This window comes from Dasypus novemcinctus, chromosome 13 (genome assembly GCF_030445035.2).
Source record: "Dasypus novemcinctus isolate mDasNov1 chromosome 13, mDasNov1.1.hap2, whole genome shotgun sequence".
NCBI lineage: Eukaryota > Metazoa > Chordata > Mammalia > Cingulata > Dasypodidae > Dasypus > Dasypus novemcinctus.
Window position 1 is genome coordinate 32,433,600 of NC_080685.1, and position 14,263 is coordinate 32,447,862.

Genomic DNA, 14,263 nt, shown 5'->3' on the forward strand with positions numbered 1-14,263 from the left:
GGAAGACGTCAGCCTGTGGTTGGGGGCTGGCTTAAGGGCTCAGGACCATGACAGGTGCGAGGTTGCCAAATAGGTCCTAATCCTTGGTGGGTCACAGCTTCTTCCTTGAATATTTAGGGTAGGGCTGATGGGGGCAGAGAGACAACCATCCAAAGAAAGAATATGGTCAAACATAAGCTACACAGTGTAGGTGCTCCCATTTCATGGACAAGAAAACTGAGGCCCAGAGAGTTCCTCTGCCTGAGCACACACAGCTGTGCTGGGATGTAAGCAAGGCCTTTGGACTGCTAATCCAGGGTCCTTTTTTTAAACAAGCAGTGGCCTCTATCTTGAGAGTGTGCATGTGTCAGTATTCTTGAAGCAATGGTGAGGAAGGGTGTGGGAGGGTGCAGGTGGGTACAGGGGCTTGCCACGTTATCCTTCATAGAGAGAGGCTGGGGTGCCTGGAGCTAGGAACCAGGAGGGAAGTGCAGGCTATCCTTGTGAACTTCACGGAGAAGAGAAAGGCTGAGGGGTGGCAAAGGAATTACCTGCATGAAGAGTTGGAACCGGCTCTCCTTGCGCTGCTTGGTCTTGATCAGCTCGAGGGCTATTGACTGATAGGAGCAGAACTGAGCAGCTACTTGCTGGAGTTCCTCTCGGGCGGGACCATCAAACTGAGAGGCAGAAGGAACCCCAGCCCAGGCATCACAGCCCTGCCAGGGCCTCTCCCCTCCCCTGTCCTCCTCTGCCACACCCCCTAGCTTCGGGCAGCGGGATCCTGTTTCCCCCATACTCCTTGCCAAGCAGGGACATTTGGAGCCATACCCGAGCCAGCATGAGGTCGCTGATTTCTTTGATGATGGGGCCTTCTTCCCGGAGCTTCTTCATGGCTTCACACCAGGAATCTGGGGCAAGGAGAGAAGAAATAGAAATGCCTGGCGTTGAGCTGCACGGTCAGACCTTTTTTGACCAAGAGAAAAGGGATCTTTGACTGCTGTGCTATGGGGAAGGGCCTCAAGAAGGAGATTCCCAAACCACTTTACTTTTGGGGGGACTGGAAGGCTGATTTCAGATTCTACATCAACATTTCTCTCACTGGAGAGAACTGGCTCAGGTTATCTACTAGGGAGGTCCTGACGCATGGGCAAAACCACAACAGAAACCTGAAGGCTAGCCAGAGAAGGAGGGGTGGCGTGGGGGAAGAAGAATGGGGGAGGACAGGCCTTACTATGCATCTCTATGAGTTCAGGAAGATTAGGAAAGAGTTGGGCCAGCTCTTCCCGGGGCATCAGGTTCTCCTTCTTCATTCGCTGGTAGAAGATCAGGTCTAGGACCCGAAGTGTGCGCAGATGGGAAGCTTCTGTCACAAACAGCTCTGAGCCATGGTTGTGGCAAAGACGGGTGGAAAGAAGGGAGAAGACAAATCAGTAAGCATCCAGTCACTACCCTGGACCCCCCAAACCACTTCATTGCAGGGGAGCTGGAGAGCTGGTTTCAGATCAGACATCAACTTTCCTCTCACCTAAGGGGGACCTCACAGGAACAGGCAACATGGACCTGGTCCTGCCCTCCAGACACCCCACCTGAGTCACGTCCTTACCACTTTTGCTTCTTAGTTGTTTAGGACCTACTCACACCCAGATCTGAGTAGAAATGGCGTAAAATGGAGCGTGTTCTCACCGTTGATGACCTCCTGTCGGTCGATTTCCCTCTGGGTGAGCCCAGCCACCACTTCCTTGCCCACAGTGTGCTGCCAGTTTTGGGCATCTGGCTCTGGTTCCAGGTCGGACAGCTGGCCCAAATCATCCTCTAGGAGGTGGGGAAGGAGGGCATCTGTGCAGAAGCCCAAGCTGGGGGACTCGATGCTCCTGGGGGAAAATGGGCAGCTCGGCCTCTGCCTGGAGGAAGAGCTCACACACACAGGATCTGTCTCCCTTTTCCTGCCCGACCAGCCTGCCCCTTGCCTAGGGGAAGCCAGTGGGCAATGAAGAGGAGGGGCATGCCCAATCAGCCACTCGGGGTGGGAGGTGCAGCCGAGGACAGCCAGGGCACAGAGGTGCAGAGCACAGGCACCACTGTGCCCACCACTTACCTGCGGCCCATTTTGGGGGTGAAGGGAGGGGTTGGGTTCTCGAGAGACCTGTGGAGAGAATGTCAACTCTCAGCATCCTTCCCCTCTCTAACCTTACCCCCTGGCCCAGATCGCAACAGGGAGAGTTGTTTGAGCAACCCCCCCCACCTGGTAGAGAGGCTGGAGGCAGAGGACGAGGCTGACTGATGGAGGCGAGTGGCCTCAGCAGCAGCATCCATGTCAACGTCACTGCGAGAGCGGGGAACATTCTCCACCTTCCGAGACCGCTTCATCTCTTCTCTGCCCTTCAGGCTCTCAGAGCGGCCCAGGCGAATCTCAGAGCGGGAGCTGGGGGGAAGAGGACAAGAGGCCTTGGGATCTTATTCTTGGTCAGCTGTTATCTGCTGCCTTATCTCAAGGGTGCCTCAATGCTGCAGGTTCTTCACCCTGCTAAGGGCCAAACTACCTGGATGGCAGGAGCTTCTCGATGACAAACCATTTTGCTGCTCCACAAACTCTTCTCTCCCCTTAGCCTGACCTGATGGATAGACTCTCCCATCTTCCTCCTGACCTAGAAGGCAGGGATCGTACCAGGAAGATGCGATCTGGGGGCAAAAGAATCTGACTTGTGGTGTGTCCAGAGGCCTAATGACCCTTCCTGCCCTGGTGCCATCGAGCTGTCTGTCCATCTTTCCCTCTGATTTGGAGTGGGTAGGCTCCCACCTTTGACTCTGCTTGAGAGGGACATCTCCTTTTGCAAGATCTTCTAAGAGGGAAGTATGGTCACTATCTTCCTACACTGCTTGTCACAAAATTCTGTTTGCTGTTGGATTCCAATCCTTCTGGTTGTGATGCAGATTCCTTCCTTTCTTTTCTTGACAGAATGCTTCCTAAACTTCCATTTCCCCTTCTGGGAGCAGGCTGGCTTGGGAGGGCACTTAAAGGGCCTGTTTACTGACAGGCAGCAGCCTGCTCGCTGACCTGCCATGCTTGCTCTCTAAGTGTCTTTGGGGCTTGATGAAGATGCTGACGAGTGGGTATTACTCTTTCTTGGGTTCTGCAGTGCTTCAGCCGAGGCAGCTGGCATCTCTGACCCCTAGCTGCCCCAGATGGCGCCTCCCACCACTGCACTGCTGGGCTGCTTCCCTGCTGACACTATTACTAATCTACATCCTGCTCTGCATCTAGGACCGCAGAAGGCTGTGAAATGTTGGGAGAGCCGAGAAGAGCACAGAAGGCTGCTCTACTTAGCGAGCCAAATGGTTTGGTCTCCAACCATCAAGTCTCTTGGAACTGCTGGGGGATCCAAAATGGAGCTCCCCTCCTGGGGACCTGAGAGTTTGGACATAGGGTCAGAAAAATACTCTACCAACTAATTCCCCATTGAACTTAGCTCCTAGAAATCTGTTACATTTCCAACCCAGACTAAATTCAAAACACTTTTCACCAGAGCTCCTCAGAGGCTCACTTTAGCACCATGACAAACCTCATCCAGGCCACAGAGCTAGTACCTTCTTTCAAACATCCAGAGGTGAGTAAAGCTCCCATCAAAAAGTAGGGCACATAATCCACCTGGGCAAAGATCCCCAGGGTACTACTGCCTTCTAGAACTGGGGGCATCTTGCAGCTGTTAAGCATCTACCACAACTTCTGACCCACCATGCTGCTAACACTGTTTCTTCCAAGATTGCCAAGGAGTTTATAATCACCAAATCTAAAGGCTTCTGTTTAGAATAGATCTAGAATCCTGGTGAATACTTTAGGGCAAGTTTACCTACTAATTCCAAGGATACAAGTTTTCAAGCGCTTTCAGGTATTTTCCCAAGGTCTTAATATTATTTATTATACTTTAAAAAATACTTGATAAATCTATAAGATCATGCCTACTACAGCAACACGTGTATTTACCCAGTAATGTTAGAGCTCAACCTCTCACCTAGTACAAATCTAACCTTTTCCTTCCCTAAGTCTTTGTTAATTCTCACATGGCAAACTCTTTTAACGTGTACTAAGCTATTAAAGGCTTAATATAAACAAAAAGGAACAGCCCTGCACACTAGCAGGAATGTTTGTCTTACTAGTTTGCTAATTAGTTATTTAAAAGATGGGGTGATTTGAATAGCCAGACTACATATTGAATTGTCTTTGTTTGTACCTGCTTCAGTCCAGCTCAGTGACTCTCAGACTTGGACGTACAAAGAAATTATTTTTGTATACAGAAAATCACATTTACTATACCTCAAGGGATATTTTGACAACATGCAATTTTCATTTTCAGTGTTGACTGTTGCCATGCAAGTCTAAGAGTACATTCTCTTTTTTTTCATTTCTCTGCCCCACCACCCCCCGCTGTCTGTTCTCTGTGTTTATTCTGCTGCATGTTCTTCTTTGTCCACTTTTTGTTGTTGTCAGCGGCATGGGGAATCTGTGTTTCTTTTTGTTGCATCATCTTGCTGTGTCAGCTCTCCGCGTGTGCGGCACCATTCTTAGGCAGGCTGCACTTTCTTTCGCGCTGGGCAGCTCTACTTATGGGGCGCACTCCTTGCGAGTGGGGCTCCCCTACGCAGGGACACCCCTGCATGGCATGGCACTCCTTGCGTGCATCAGCACTGTGCGTGGGCCAGCTCCACACAGGTCAAGGAGGCCCGGGGTTTGAACCGCGGACCTCCCACGTGGTAGATGGACGCCCTAACCACTGGGCCAAGTCTGCTTCCCTAAGAGTATGTTTCAATACTGGTGAATACCTTAGGGCATTCTACTTAGAATCTGACCAAAAAATGGAGATTACGAGAGATGCCACAGTCTCAATCCCCTTTTTCTTCCTGAAAAGATGCAAAACAGTTCACTTTGCATCAATCAACTTTGTATCTCTTTGCTGAAGTAGACACCTGACACCCACAATTACACTGTTCCCCTAGAAAGTACCCAGCAGCAGAGCCTCATCTCCAGCTCTTTTCTTGACAGGCAAAGACTTTCTTTTACCTGCTTGGATCTTTTATTTCCCAGGACTTCCTCATTCCCCCTTCTAGAGTCTTCTCTATTTCTGTCATTTAGGGGTTCCGGATTAGCAGCTTTCTCATATAACCTAGCTCATTCTCAGGATGGAGGATGCTGTGTAGCCAGGGCCCTGCTCTCTCTTCCAGTCACCAACACACAGTGTGTCATCTCCTGAAGATACTGGGGGAGGGATGGCTCCACATATAGACTAGGGGAGAGGGGGCAATGTAGCTGGAATTAAAATCCTAGCTGCACCTGGAGGACATTATGTTGAGGTAAAGCAAGCCAGACACAAAAGGACAAATACTGTATGATGGCATTACTATGAACTAAATATATTGTGTATCAAATTGTATGCTTCCACTTATATAAAATGTAAATATAAATCAATTTATAAAAATAAAACACAAAATAAAACAAAAACAACCCTAGCCACAGACCCTGCCCTGCTCCAGGAAGCTCTGTCCAGCTACTGCTACCTGTCACTCTCCAGAAGGTCCTCAGGGAAGCTTCCTGTGGAGAGGCGCTGCGTCCCAGGTTCTGGTGCATCATACTGTTGGTTGTTCTCAAAGTGCTGAATGATGTTCCTCACATTGCCTGGTTTGACTGGAAGTGAAAAGAAAACAAAGCATATTCTCTGCTTTGTGTTCAGGGAGACTTCTCAGGGCCCTCACTCCCCTCTAGCCCAGAAGACAAAGCAATGAGCAAGCATGGATGAGGACAAGGGAACGGGACTGAGGCTCCAGAGACGTGGTCTCAACCCTGGTTCTTCCGTGAGCACGCTGTGTGTGCATGGGAAGTCACTACCTTCCTGCATCTCAGCTTCCTCCTATGCGATATGAGATGGATTGGATGAACATTTTCTATGGAGATTTTTTTTTGCTTGGCCCTGACCTTCTTTATTATAATGACACTTCTGCTTGATAACCATGACTTGATTTTTTCCTAGAGCCACACACAGGTTAAAAAAGTAGCCAGGAGGACCAAAAACATCTTCATGTAAACTGGCTATCTTGCCAAATTATATCAAATATCCTTCAAATTTATATTACTTTTAGTTCATTATTTTCCCTGGCTCTCCTTCCTGTTCTGCTATCCCTTTCTGGTCTCCATCATTAAAAATACAGGCTTTTTATTACCAGTGGTGACCTAAGAGGAACAGAGGAGAGATGTCACTCTCTGGCATTTAAATTTCAGCCCCCTTTCAAAGCTGAGAGATGTTTTTGTTCAAAGAAACATGGCAGGTGAGAGACTGAAAAGGCATATGTGATGCCACTTAAGAGACTCTGGTGAAGAGAATTCAGACCCAGGGGATTGGTGGCTCTCAGCATGAGAGAATAGAAGAAAGAGTTCACCTTCAAAGTCAACTGGTTCAGCTCCGAGTCCAGTGATACTAGAACAGGGGTTGGGCTAGAAATGCTGGTCTGCCTGAGACTAATGGGAAACTTTGATAAATGAGATTGGGGAGGCAAGATATATATTCCAGGGGCCTAGGCTTGGTCCTGCCCAGGATTTCAGAGATTCTGATACCTGCATATAAAAACTTACAAATTGCCCCACGTCTCTGAACCTAATGTTCATAAGAAAACTTGCAAGTCAGAGGACACAAAAATATTTAGTTGGTTTCTTTAAAGCCCATGACTTCATATCGTTCATGCAGGTGGCTAGGGCATTATTTTTCTAAAACTGCCGAATAGGTGGCTGTGTAGAGTTGAAAGTAGGAGCTGTTACCATCACTCCCATTTTGGAGATCAGGACTAGGTCTGCCCTTCCCAGATGGACAGTGCCCCTTGGGGCAAACACAGGAGCCAGGGGCAACTGTGCGCTGTAGCCCTGAGCCATCCTAGCTGGGTGCTGACGTGGGAGTCTGGGAATGTCCTATGACCAGAAGAAGTCACGAGGATGAAGCCACTGTGCTCTCTCCCATGGACCGGTTGGAAAATGCCCAAATGTTCTCTGGGCATATTTATACCCTAATTGTGGCAAGAAATAGGTGTGGGCTGGAGAGCTGGTTTAAAAGACCCAGGGTAACCAGGAAAAAAACAGGTAGAAGGGAACACATTTTTAAAAAGAGCAGTGTCACTGTAGCCTTTGCTCCCCTTCTTCCACACTCCGAATAAAAATGAAACTAAGTAAAAGGGAATTACACGCTAATAATCCAGGACTTTTACTAGTAAACAGGGGCAACACTGGATGATCTTAAATGACAAAAATCATTGTTTAAAAAAAATGAATTCTAGCAAGAGTAATTTCCTGATTGTATTTCACTGCTTCTCTATATACTTATCATAGAAACTAGAAAATAGTCATCACTTAATTTTATGCATATGGACCTCAGTGATGGGAAAAACGTGTCCAATTCTGTAACATTTCCATCTAGATTTTAAGTTACTTGTGGGTAAATGTTTACTATATATATACATATTTGTTTGTTTTCTTTTTTGTTCTTTTTTTCCTTTCACTTCATTATATACATATTTAATACTTGGATTCTAGAAAATTTTAGGTGCTCTAAAATATATTTAGGGTATTTTTAACTCTTGCTGACTATATAGTGCTCTCAAAGCTGAGCTGTCAAAAGAGATGGACGTGCTACACTGAAGGGTTTAAGCAAAATAGATGATGTAAATAAAAACACTCTAAAGAAAATGTTAGGGACCCAATAATTCACTAAAAAAACCCACAAAACCTTTAAAGGTAAGGATTTTTTATTATTATCAGTTGAAAAAAATCTGAGGAAATTCTGCTTTTGCTTCAGTGAAGGACACTTCCATTGTGTAAAGAGAAAAGGGCTGTGGAAAATTGCTGGAGGACCTAGAAGGTTGGCCTTTGCTAGAATTATCAAGAAAAGCTCCATGGGGTGGGGGGAGGGGAAGGAAACATCCTTGTCTCCTAAGACCCTGGGTTAGGCAAGGTTTCACACCCCCCATGAGGGCAGGGGTTTGTGTCACAGAGCAGCTTTCACATCACAGAGCAGCTTTTGCAACAAGAAGGAAAATATAAGAGGAAGGGAGTAAGGGGGGAGGGGAAGAACAGGAGGGGAAGATGAAGAAAGGAACAAAAGATTTGGGAAATGGAAATTCAGTGCTAATGCAAAGAAAAACCCAAAGAAAATGGTCCTTTTACCTTCCACAGGGGACAAGGGAATATGAAATGCTAAAAGAAAAACAGACAAAAAACAAAAGTAAACCATGAAAAGTCAAATTAATGTTTTAAGAATAAAAATAAAAATTACATCAAGCTGGAAAATGAAAAGGTAGTGGTAAAAACCAGGGCTGATCTAAAAGAGTCTCCATTCCCACCCTCCTCCCCACCCTTGATGCAGCAATCTCAGAAAAGGCAGCAGGTCCATCCCATGGTCCTTCAGTTTCCCACTAATACTGGGAGCCTAAGGAGCTGACTGGGAGGGGCAGCAACAATTTCTAGATAAATGACACACAGAAAGAGATCAATAATAGCATCAACTGAGTTCTGGCTTACTGATGGCAAGAAGGCACCCCCTAGGTATACACTTGCCTCCTGCCCACTTCATTCTGCTTAACAATAACTCAAACCCCCCATATCAAGGGTCCATAAATACAACTCGCCGGACCTTGGGGGTACAGATGATGAGTCCTATCAATACATGCAAAGGGGAAACCATTCCTCCACAAGGCTGTGCAGTAGCTACAACTGGTCTGAGTGCCTAGACTAAGACCCAGGGACTCTCATGTCCTCTTTGGCCTGGAAACATTTACTAGTACCTCAAAGAGCCTGCCCTGGGTGTGGCAGGGGGTGGACATAGTAGCACCGATAAGAAACTGCAGGTTCAGAATTTAGGCCTGAGGTTCCCAGAAAACCAGGAAGGACTCTGCCAACATACTGGTATGGGAAGGGGCTGAGGTTCCTGCCTGGGCAGGCCCAAGGCTGTTTCTCCCCAAATACTCACTGCTCTGAGAAGAGCTTTTAGGCTTCCCAATGTATTTGAGGATGGGGTTTCTCTTCTTGTCCTCCAAGGCATCCTTTTCTTTCTTGGAATTGCTGCTCTGCTGAGACAGGAGAAACTGGGGTTTGGAGGGGGTCCTGACACCCAGCCTTGGCCACGAACCACTCTGCCACCATCCCTGGCTCTAAGCAAATTACTGGAAAGTGGACTCATGCTTGTTCCCTTACTAGCACTATGACTCCTGGCCTGGGTTTGGAGGGAGGGTGAGAGAGCAGCTCTGGTCTGGGGATTCTCATTGGTTCCACATCCAAAGGCAGAAGGACATGGCCAGATTACTAGAAAACGGCTTTCCTAGTCTGCCGCAGGGCAGAGAACTGTAGCAAGGGAACAAATTTCTCGGGCGGCTCTGTCACCTTCTTGGTCTTAGGGAAGAAGGGCAGCCACTTGTCCTTGTCGGGAGCAGACTGGGCCTTTTCAGCTGTGTTGGAAGGCCGAGCCTCTCGAAGACGGATTCCAGCGTGGCTCATGTAGGTATGGAGGGCGAAGTCCATGGGGGCACTGTAGGACAGAAACTGTGTTGTGAATGAGAAAGCTCAAGTTCTGTTCCCCATCAGAGGGCGGGAGGGCCAAACAGGCTCATCACCACCACCTACAGGAATGGGAAAGGGGTGGTCGTGGGGTCAGGGTCTTCGAAGGGATGCCTGGAATAATCAAAAGGAAGAGCAGGCAGAAGGTGGCTAGAGGTCTTGGCTGGTGTGACCCTGTAAGAGCAATCTTACTCTTTCCCTAAGCAGAGTTCTTCCTAATGAGGGGATGCTGGTCAACGGAAGGATATGCCAATTCCCTAAAATGAAAGCAAACACTCCTCCGACTGACCAAGCCATGGGCAGCACTGGAGGAAAGTTTGAGGTCTGCAGCTAATATCTTCAGGCACATACACAGGAGTGGGACGGTAAGGGGAAGAGGAGAAATGCCAACCGCAGCCTCTGCCAAGGCATACTGCCCTGACTACCCTCCCAACCCCAAGTACAAAGGGAAAAAGAGATGGAAGGGAGTGTCAAAGAGCTTCCAATTGCCACAAATGAAACTGTCCAGAGCTCAGTATTTAAAAATGCATTTGGCCTTCAATCTGTAGATAGATTATCCACTTTGTGGATTTAATACAGCAAATGCTTTAGCCCTGGCTTTACTCTTCTCTTAAACAGACTTCTAACCCCATCCTCTCTCCCTTATTAAGGGTGTATGCTCAGGGAATACATACTCATTTTAATCCTGGCTGATGAAAAACAATGAGACATGTATATAGGATGCAAAACAACAACAAAAAACCATAATACACTCCAAGAGAAGAAACGTGTTGCACCCCAGGTCATCTCTGTAGGTGCCACTAACACAAGGCTCATTGTACTTTCTTTATATCTTTAAATAACTTAAGGGGAAGAAGTGGCAAGGGAGAGAGGGGGCTAATTTGGGTGCCACGTATGGGCATGTCAGGTGCGGCAGCAGCTTGGTGTCTTCTTACTGAGGGGTAGACCCACCTCTGCAGGCCATGATCCTGAGCTTGGGAGAGCACTGGCTGGTCCCAGGACCAGGGGCCGGGCCCTCGTCATCTCACTGCATTAGAATGACATACGTGTGAGTTAAACGTAGACAGACTTGCTCCTATGTGGCCTCCCCTGTGATTAGCTGAGATGGAAAGCACAGGAAGTAGCTCAAGCCTGCTCCTTCCCACCTTGCAAGCTGCAAATGAACCACACCATGGACTCACCTCCGGTCTTCCTCGTACTTGGACCTGGAACAACAGAAAGGCAAGATGACTCAGACCGTGTCAAGGCAGAGGCTCCACTACAGTGCAGAGACTGGAAGGAGGGTAAGTTCTTTCTTGGAGGGAGGGAGGGAGGGTTCACGGGGGAGAAGGAGTGGAGTAGGACAAATGGTTAGATTTAGACTCCTGGGCACAGCCCTGAGCCCCTTGCGGTTCAGGACGTGAGAGTTGTCATGCCCTCCAGGGGCTCAGTGAGCATGGCTGTGATGATATGCTTCCAGCTACAAGGAAGGGGAAGGGGCAGATGCCGCCTCTGGCTTGGAATCTGTTTCAGCCTCTGAAGTGACCGTGGAGGAAAAGGCTCCTCTTTGTATCATATCTACCTAGAACTAAACTGGAATGGCTGGGCTGACACTGACGCAAAAACGAAAGAGGTGGAGAGAGCAGAGATACCACCCTGAGCCCAACTTAAGAGACTGATTTCAGAGGTGAAAGATACCAGCAACCAACATTCGAAAGCTTACTTGGGCCAGGCACCAGTCTAGCTAAGTGCTTTTCGTGTACTAACTCGTCTAATTCTCACAATCACCCATGAGGTAGGTATTTGTATTAGTATTAGCCCTATTTTATAAATCCCAAACTCCACGGTTTAAACAGAAACCATTATAAGTGGGGGCCTCTGCTGTCAATAATAAAATCCCACGTAATTTTGTGGTACTGATGATCTCAAAATAAGTATAGCCAGGTCTCGCCTCCATCTCTGGAGGGGCTGGGATGGTTCCTGCCCTCAGACTGCTAGGGAAACTAAGGCCCAGAAAAATCAAGGCTTGGTTGAAGGTCGAAGGGTTAAATTTTCAAAGAATATTTACTCTCTGGGTGATTTCACCTAATCTCATTTTCAACTCAGATCTCTTACCAGATACTATCTTTATATATGTAGCTAACTATTCAATCTCCAGATTATGTTTAAACCCCGCATTTGCCACCACAACACTGCTCCACAGGCAGGCGTCCCTGTCTCGATGGATGGCACTTTTGTTTTTTTAGTAGCTTAAGCAAGCCTTGGAGTCTTCCCTGAACCATCTTTGTCTCACACCCCACATTCAATTTTTAGGAAATCTTCCTGTTGGCTCTACTGTCAAAATAGAATCTGACCTCTTTTCACAACCTCCATTGCTACTACCTGGGGCCAACCGTCTATCATCTTTTACCTGAATTTTAGTGATAGTCTCTGCCCAGTCGCTCTCTCCCACATCCTCTGCCCACAACCTAGTCCCTCCAGCTCCAGGGATCCCCATGCACAGCAAAAACCAAAGTCTTTACAACAGGCCACAAGGCTCTCTGCGACTGTGCCCTCCGTCACCTCTGACTTCCTCACATTCTCCATCTGCTCTGGCCACAAGAGTCTCCCTTACTGTCCCTTCGAGTATGCCGGGCACCTTCCTTCTTTGCCAAGGCTGCTCCCTCTGCCTGGAATGCTCTTCCCAGAGGTCTTCAAGGATAACTCCCTCACTCTCTTCAGTTGCTGAAATGTCACTTTTCAATGAGGCTCGTACTGACCACCTTACTTAAAACCGCAATCTACTGGCTCTGGTAACCCCTGGCCCCCTGCATCCTGCTCCATTTGTCCCTCACCCCCAGCACTTCTTGTTTTCTAACATATTATATGTTTTATATTTATTACGTACTGCTGCCTCTTCCCAGTACAATGTAAGCCCCACAAGAGAAAGAACTGTTTGGTCACTAGTGTATCTAAAGTGCCTAAATCGGGGAAGTGGACTTGGCCCAGTGGTTAGGGCGTCCGCCTACCACATGGGAGGTCTGCGGTTCAAACCCTGGGCCTCCTTGACCCGTGTGGAGCTGGCGCATGTGTAGTGCTGATGCACGCAAGGAGTGCCCTGCCACGCAGGGGTATCCCCGTGTAGGGGAGCCCCACGCACAAGGAGTGCGCCCCGTAAAGAGAGCTGCCCAGCGCGAAAGGAAGTGCAGCCTGCCCAGGAATGGTGCCGCACACACAGAGAGCTGGCACAGCAAGATGATACAACAATAAAGAGACACCGATTCCAGTGCCACTGATAACAACAGAAGCGGACAAAAACAAGAACATGCAGCAAATGGACATAGAGAACAGACAACTGGGGCGGGGGAAGAAGGGGGAAGGGGAGAGAAATAAAAAAAATAAAAAAATAATAAAGAGCCTAAATTGGTGTTTGGCACTTAGTAAGGAGTTCCATAAAATTTGCTGAGTTGAAATATCAGGGTTAGTTGAGGTTATAGATCACCTAGTCCAACTCTGTCATTTTATAGATGAGGCCCAGAGACATGAAATGGTTTCATCAAGGTCACACCACTACTTACTGCATAGGGAGAACTGAGGCTAAAAACCACATCTCCTGCCTGCAAGCCTGAGGCGTCCTCACAAAGTCTCTTGCATCACAGGCGCCTGTGATGCTTTAGCAAATGGGACTGGAGAGATGTAACCAAGGCAGCTGTGCCAGGAGCACCTTAATAAGTTTAGTACATTGAGTTTTTTAATGTGATTAGTAAAAATGGTTCAATTTTCCTTAAGCCAGTTTCATCTACCTCCCAAAGAAAGTTTAGCCACTGGGAGACTTGCAGTGCTGACCTCACTCAGCGTCAGATACGATCTTATATGAAGGAAGAAAGAAAGGTCAGGAAGAGGCCTAGAAAGAGGAAGCAGAAAGTTCTCTCTGCTCCTGGAGCCCAAGGTTTGTCATAACCATCAAATTACTGTCAAAAGCTCCAGGCTCTGCAACTCCCTGGAAGTACCCACAGCCTCACCTAAGGAACACAGGAGGAGGGTCAGCCTCTCCCCACCTTTCAGGGGAAGGAGAATCAGCCGGGAGAGAGAAAGAGGTTGGAAAATAGACCCACAAAATGTATCCTACTGTGCAGCATGTTCATGGGGTGGCAGTGGGACTGGAGACTCACAAAATATCTCCAAGGGCAGCCAGCTGCTTCTCGGCCACTTGGCGCTCTCGGAGAGGGTCCCCATCCAGGTCCAGCAGGTCGTTCTCACCATACAGGCTGCCCAGCCCCAGAGTGCGCTTTGTCCTAATCCAGAGAAACAGAAAGAAACAAATGTACACAAACACTCCAGGGACAAAGATCCAGAAAGAATGAGATGAATAGACACACAGGAGAGACGCACACACAGCACAGGGGGAAAGAAAACCACTGATGAGGCAGAGTTATGAGGGGAGAGGAAAGAGGAGGGCCAGGCTGGATGAACCTGTAGTCATGGATCTGCTCCTGGATGTCTGGCATGGCGGCCTCCTGAGCGTCACAGAGAATGCTGCGGATGTCCTCACCGTTTCGCAGGCGCAAGTCTGTAGTGGGGCCAAGAGAAGACAGAAATGGGGAGGGATGTGGGGGGAGGAAGAGATCGCTTCTGCTGGGCACCTCAAGGTGTTTCAGCTCACCGTGGTGCTGGGAGAAGAGGCTGGCCTTTTGCCTTCCTGTTAGCCTAAAGGAAGTGGAGGCCTGGGCCTGCCAGGTCATT

General features: G+C 48.2%; 1 protein-coding gene across 23 annotated transcripts in view; it reads right to left on the minus strand.

Annotated features, from left to right (window-relative positions):
• ARHGEF11 (Rho guanine nucleotide exchange factor 11) overlaps positions 1-14,263 on the minus strand; it is a 116,518-nt gene that overhangs the window by 18,470 nt on the left and 83,785 nt on the right. For 10 of the 23 annotated variants that reach the window (XM_058309906.2, XM_058309919.2, XM_058309916.2 and 7 more), the window contains 13 exons: positions 13,994-14,090; positions 13,693-13,815; positions 10,744-10,767; positions 9,389-9,533; positions 8,979-9,078; positions 8,177-8,206; positions 5,530-5,656; positions 2,222-2,401; positions 2,075-2,122; positions 1,663-1,850; positions 1,211-1,357; positions 808-887; positions 531-656 (listed from right to left, as the gene is read on the minus strand). In XM_058309906.2, coding sequence (XP_058165889.1) covers positions 531-656; positions 808-887; positions 1,211-1,357; positions 1,663-1,850; positions 2,075-2,122; positions 2,222-2,401; positions 5,530-5,656; positions 8,177-8,206; positions 8,979-9,078; positions 9,389-9,533; positions 10,744-10,767; positions 13,693-13,815; positions 13,994-14,090 — 1,415 coding nt within the window. The remainder of the gene's footprint in view (positions 1-530; positions 657-807; positions 888-1,210; positions 1,358-1,662; positions 1,851-2,074; positions 2,123-2,221; positions 2,402-5,529; positions 5,657-8,176; positions 8,207-8,978; positions 9,079-9,388; positions 9,534-10,743; positions 10,768-13,692; positions 13,816-13,993; positions 14,091-14,263) is intronic. The other 13 variants (XM_058309904.2, XM_058309907.2, XM_058309909.2 and 10 more) reach the window with 3 other exon arrangements.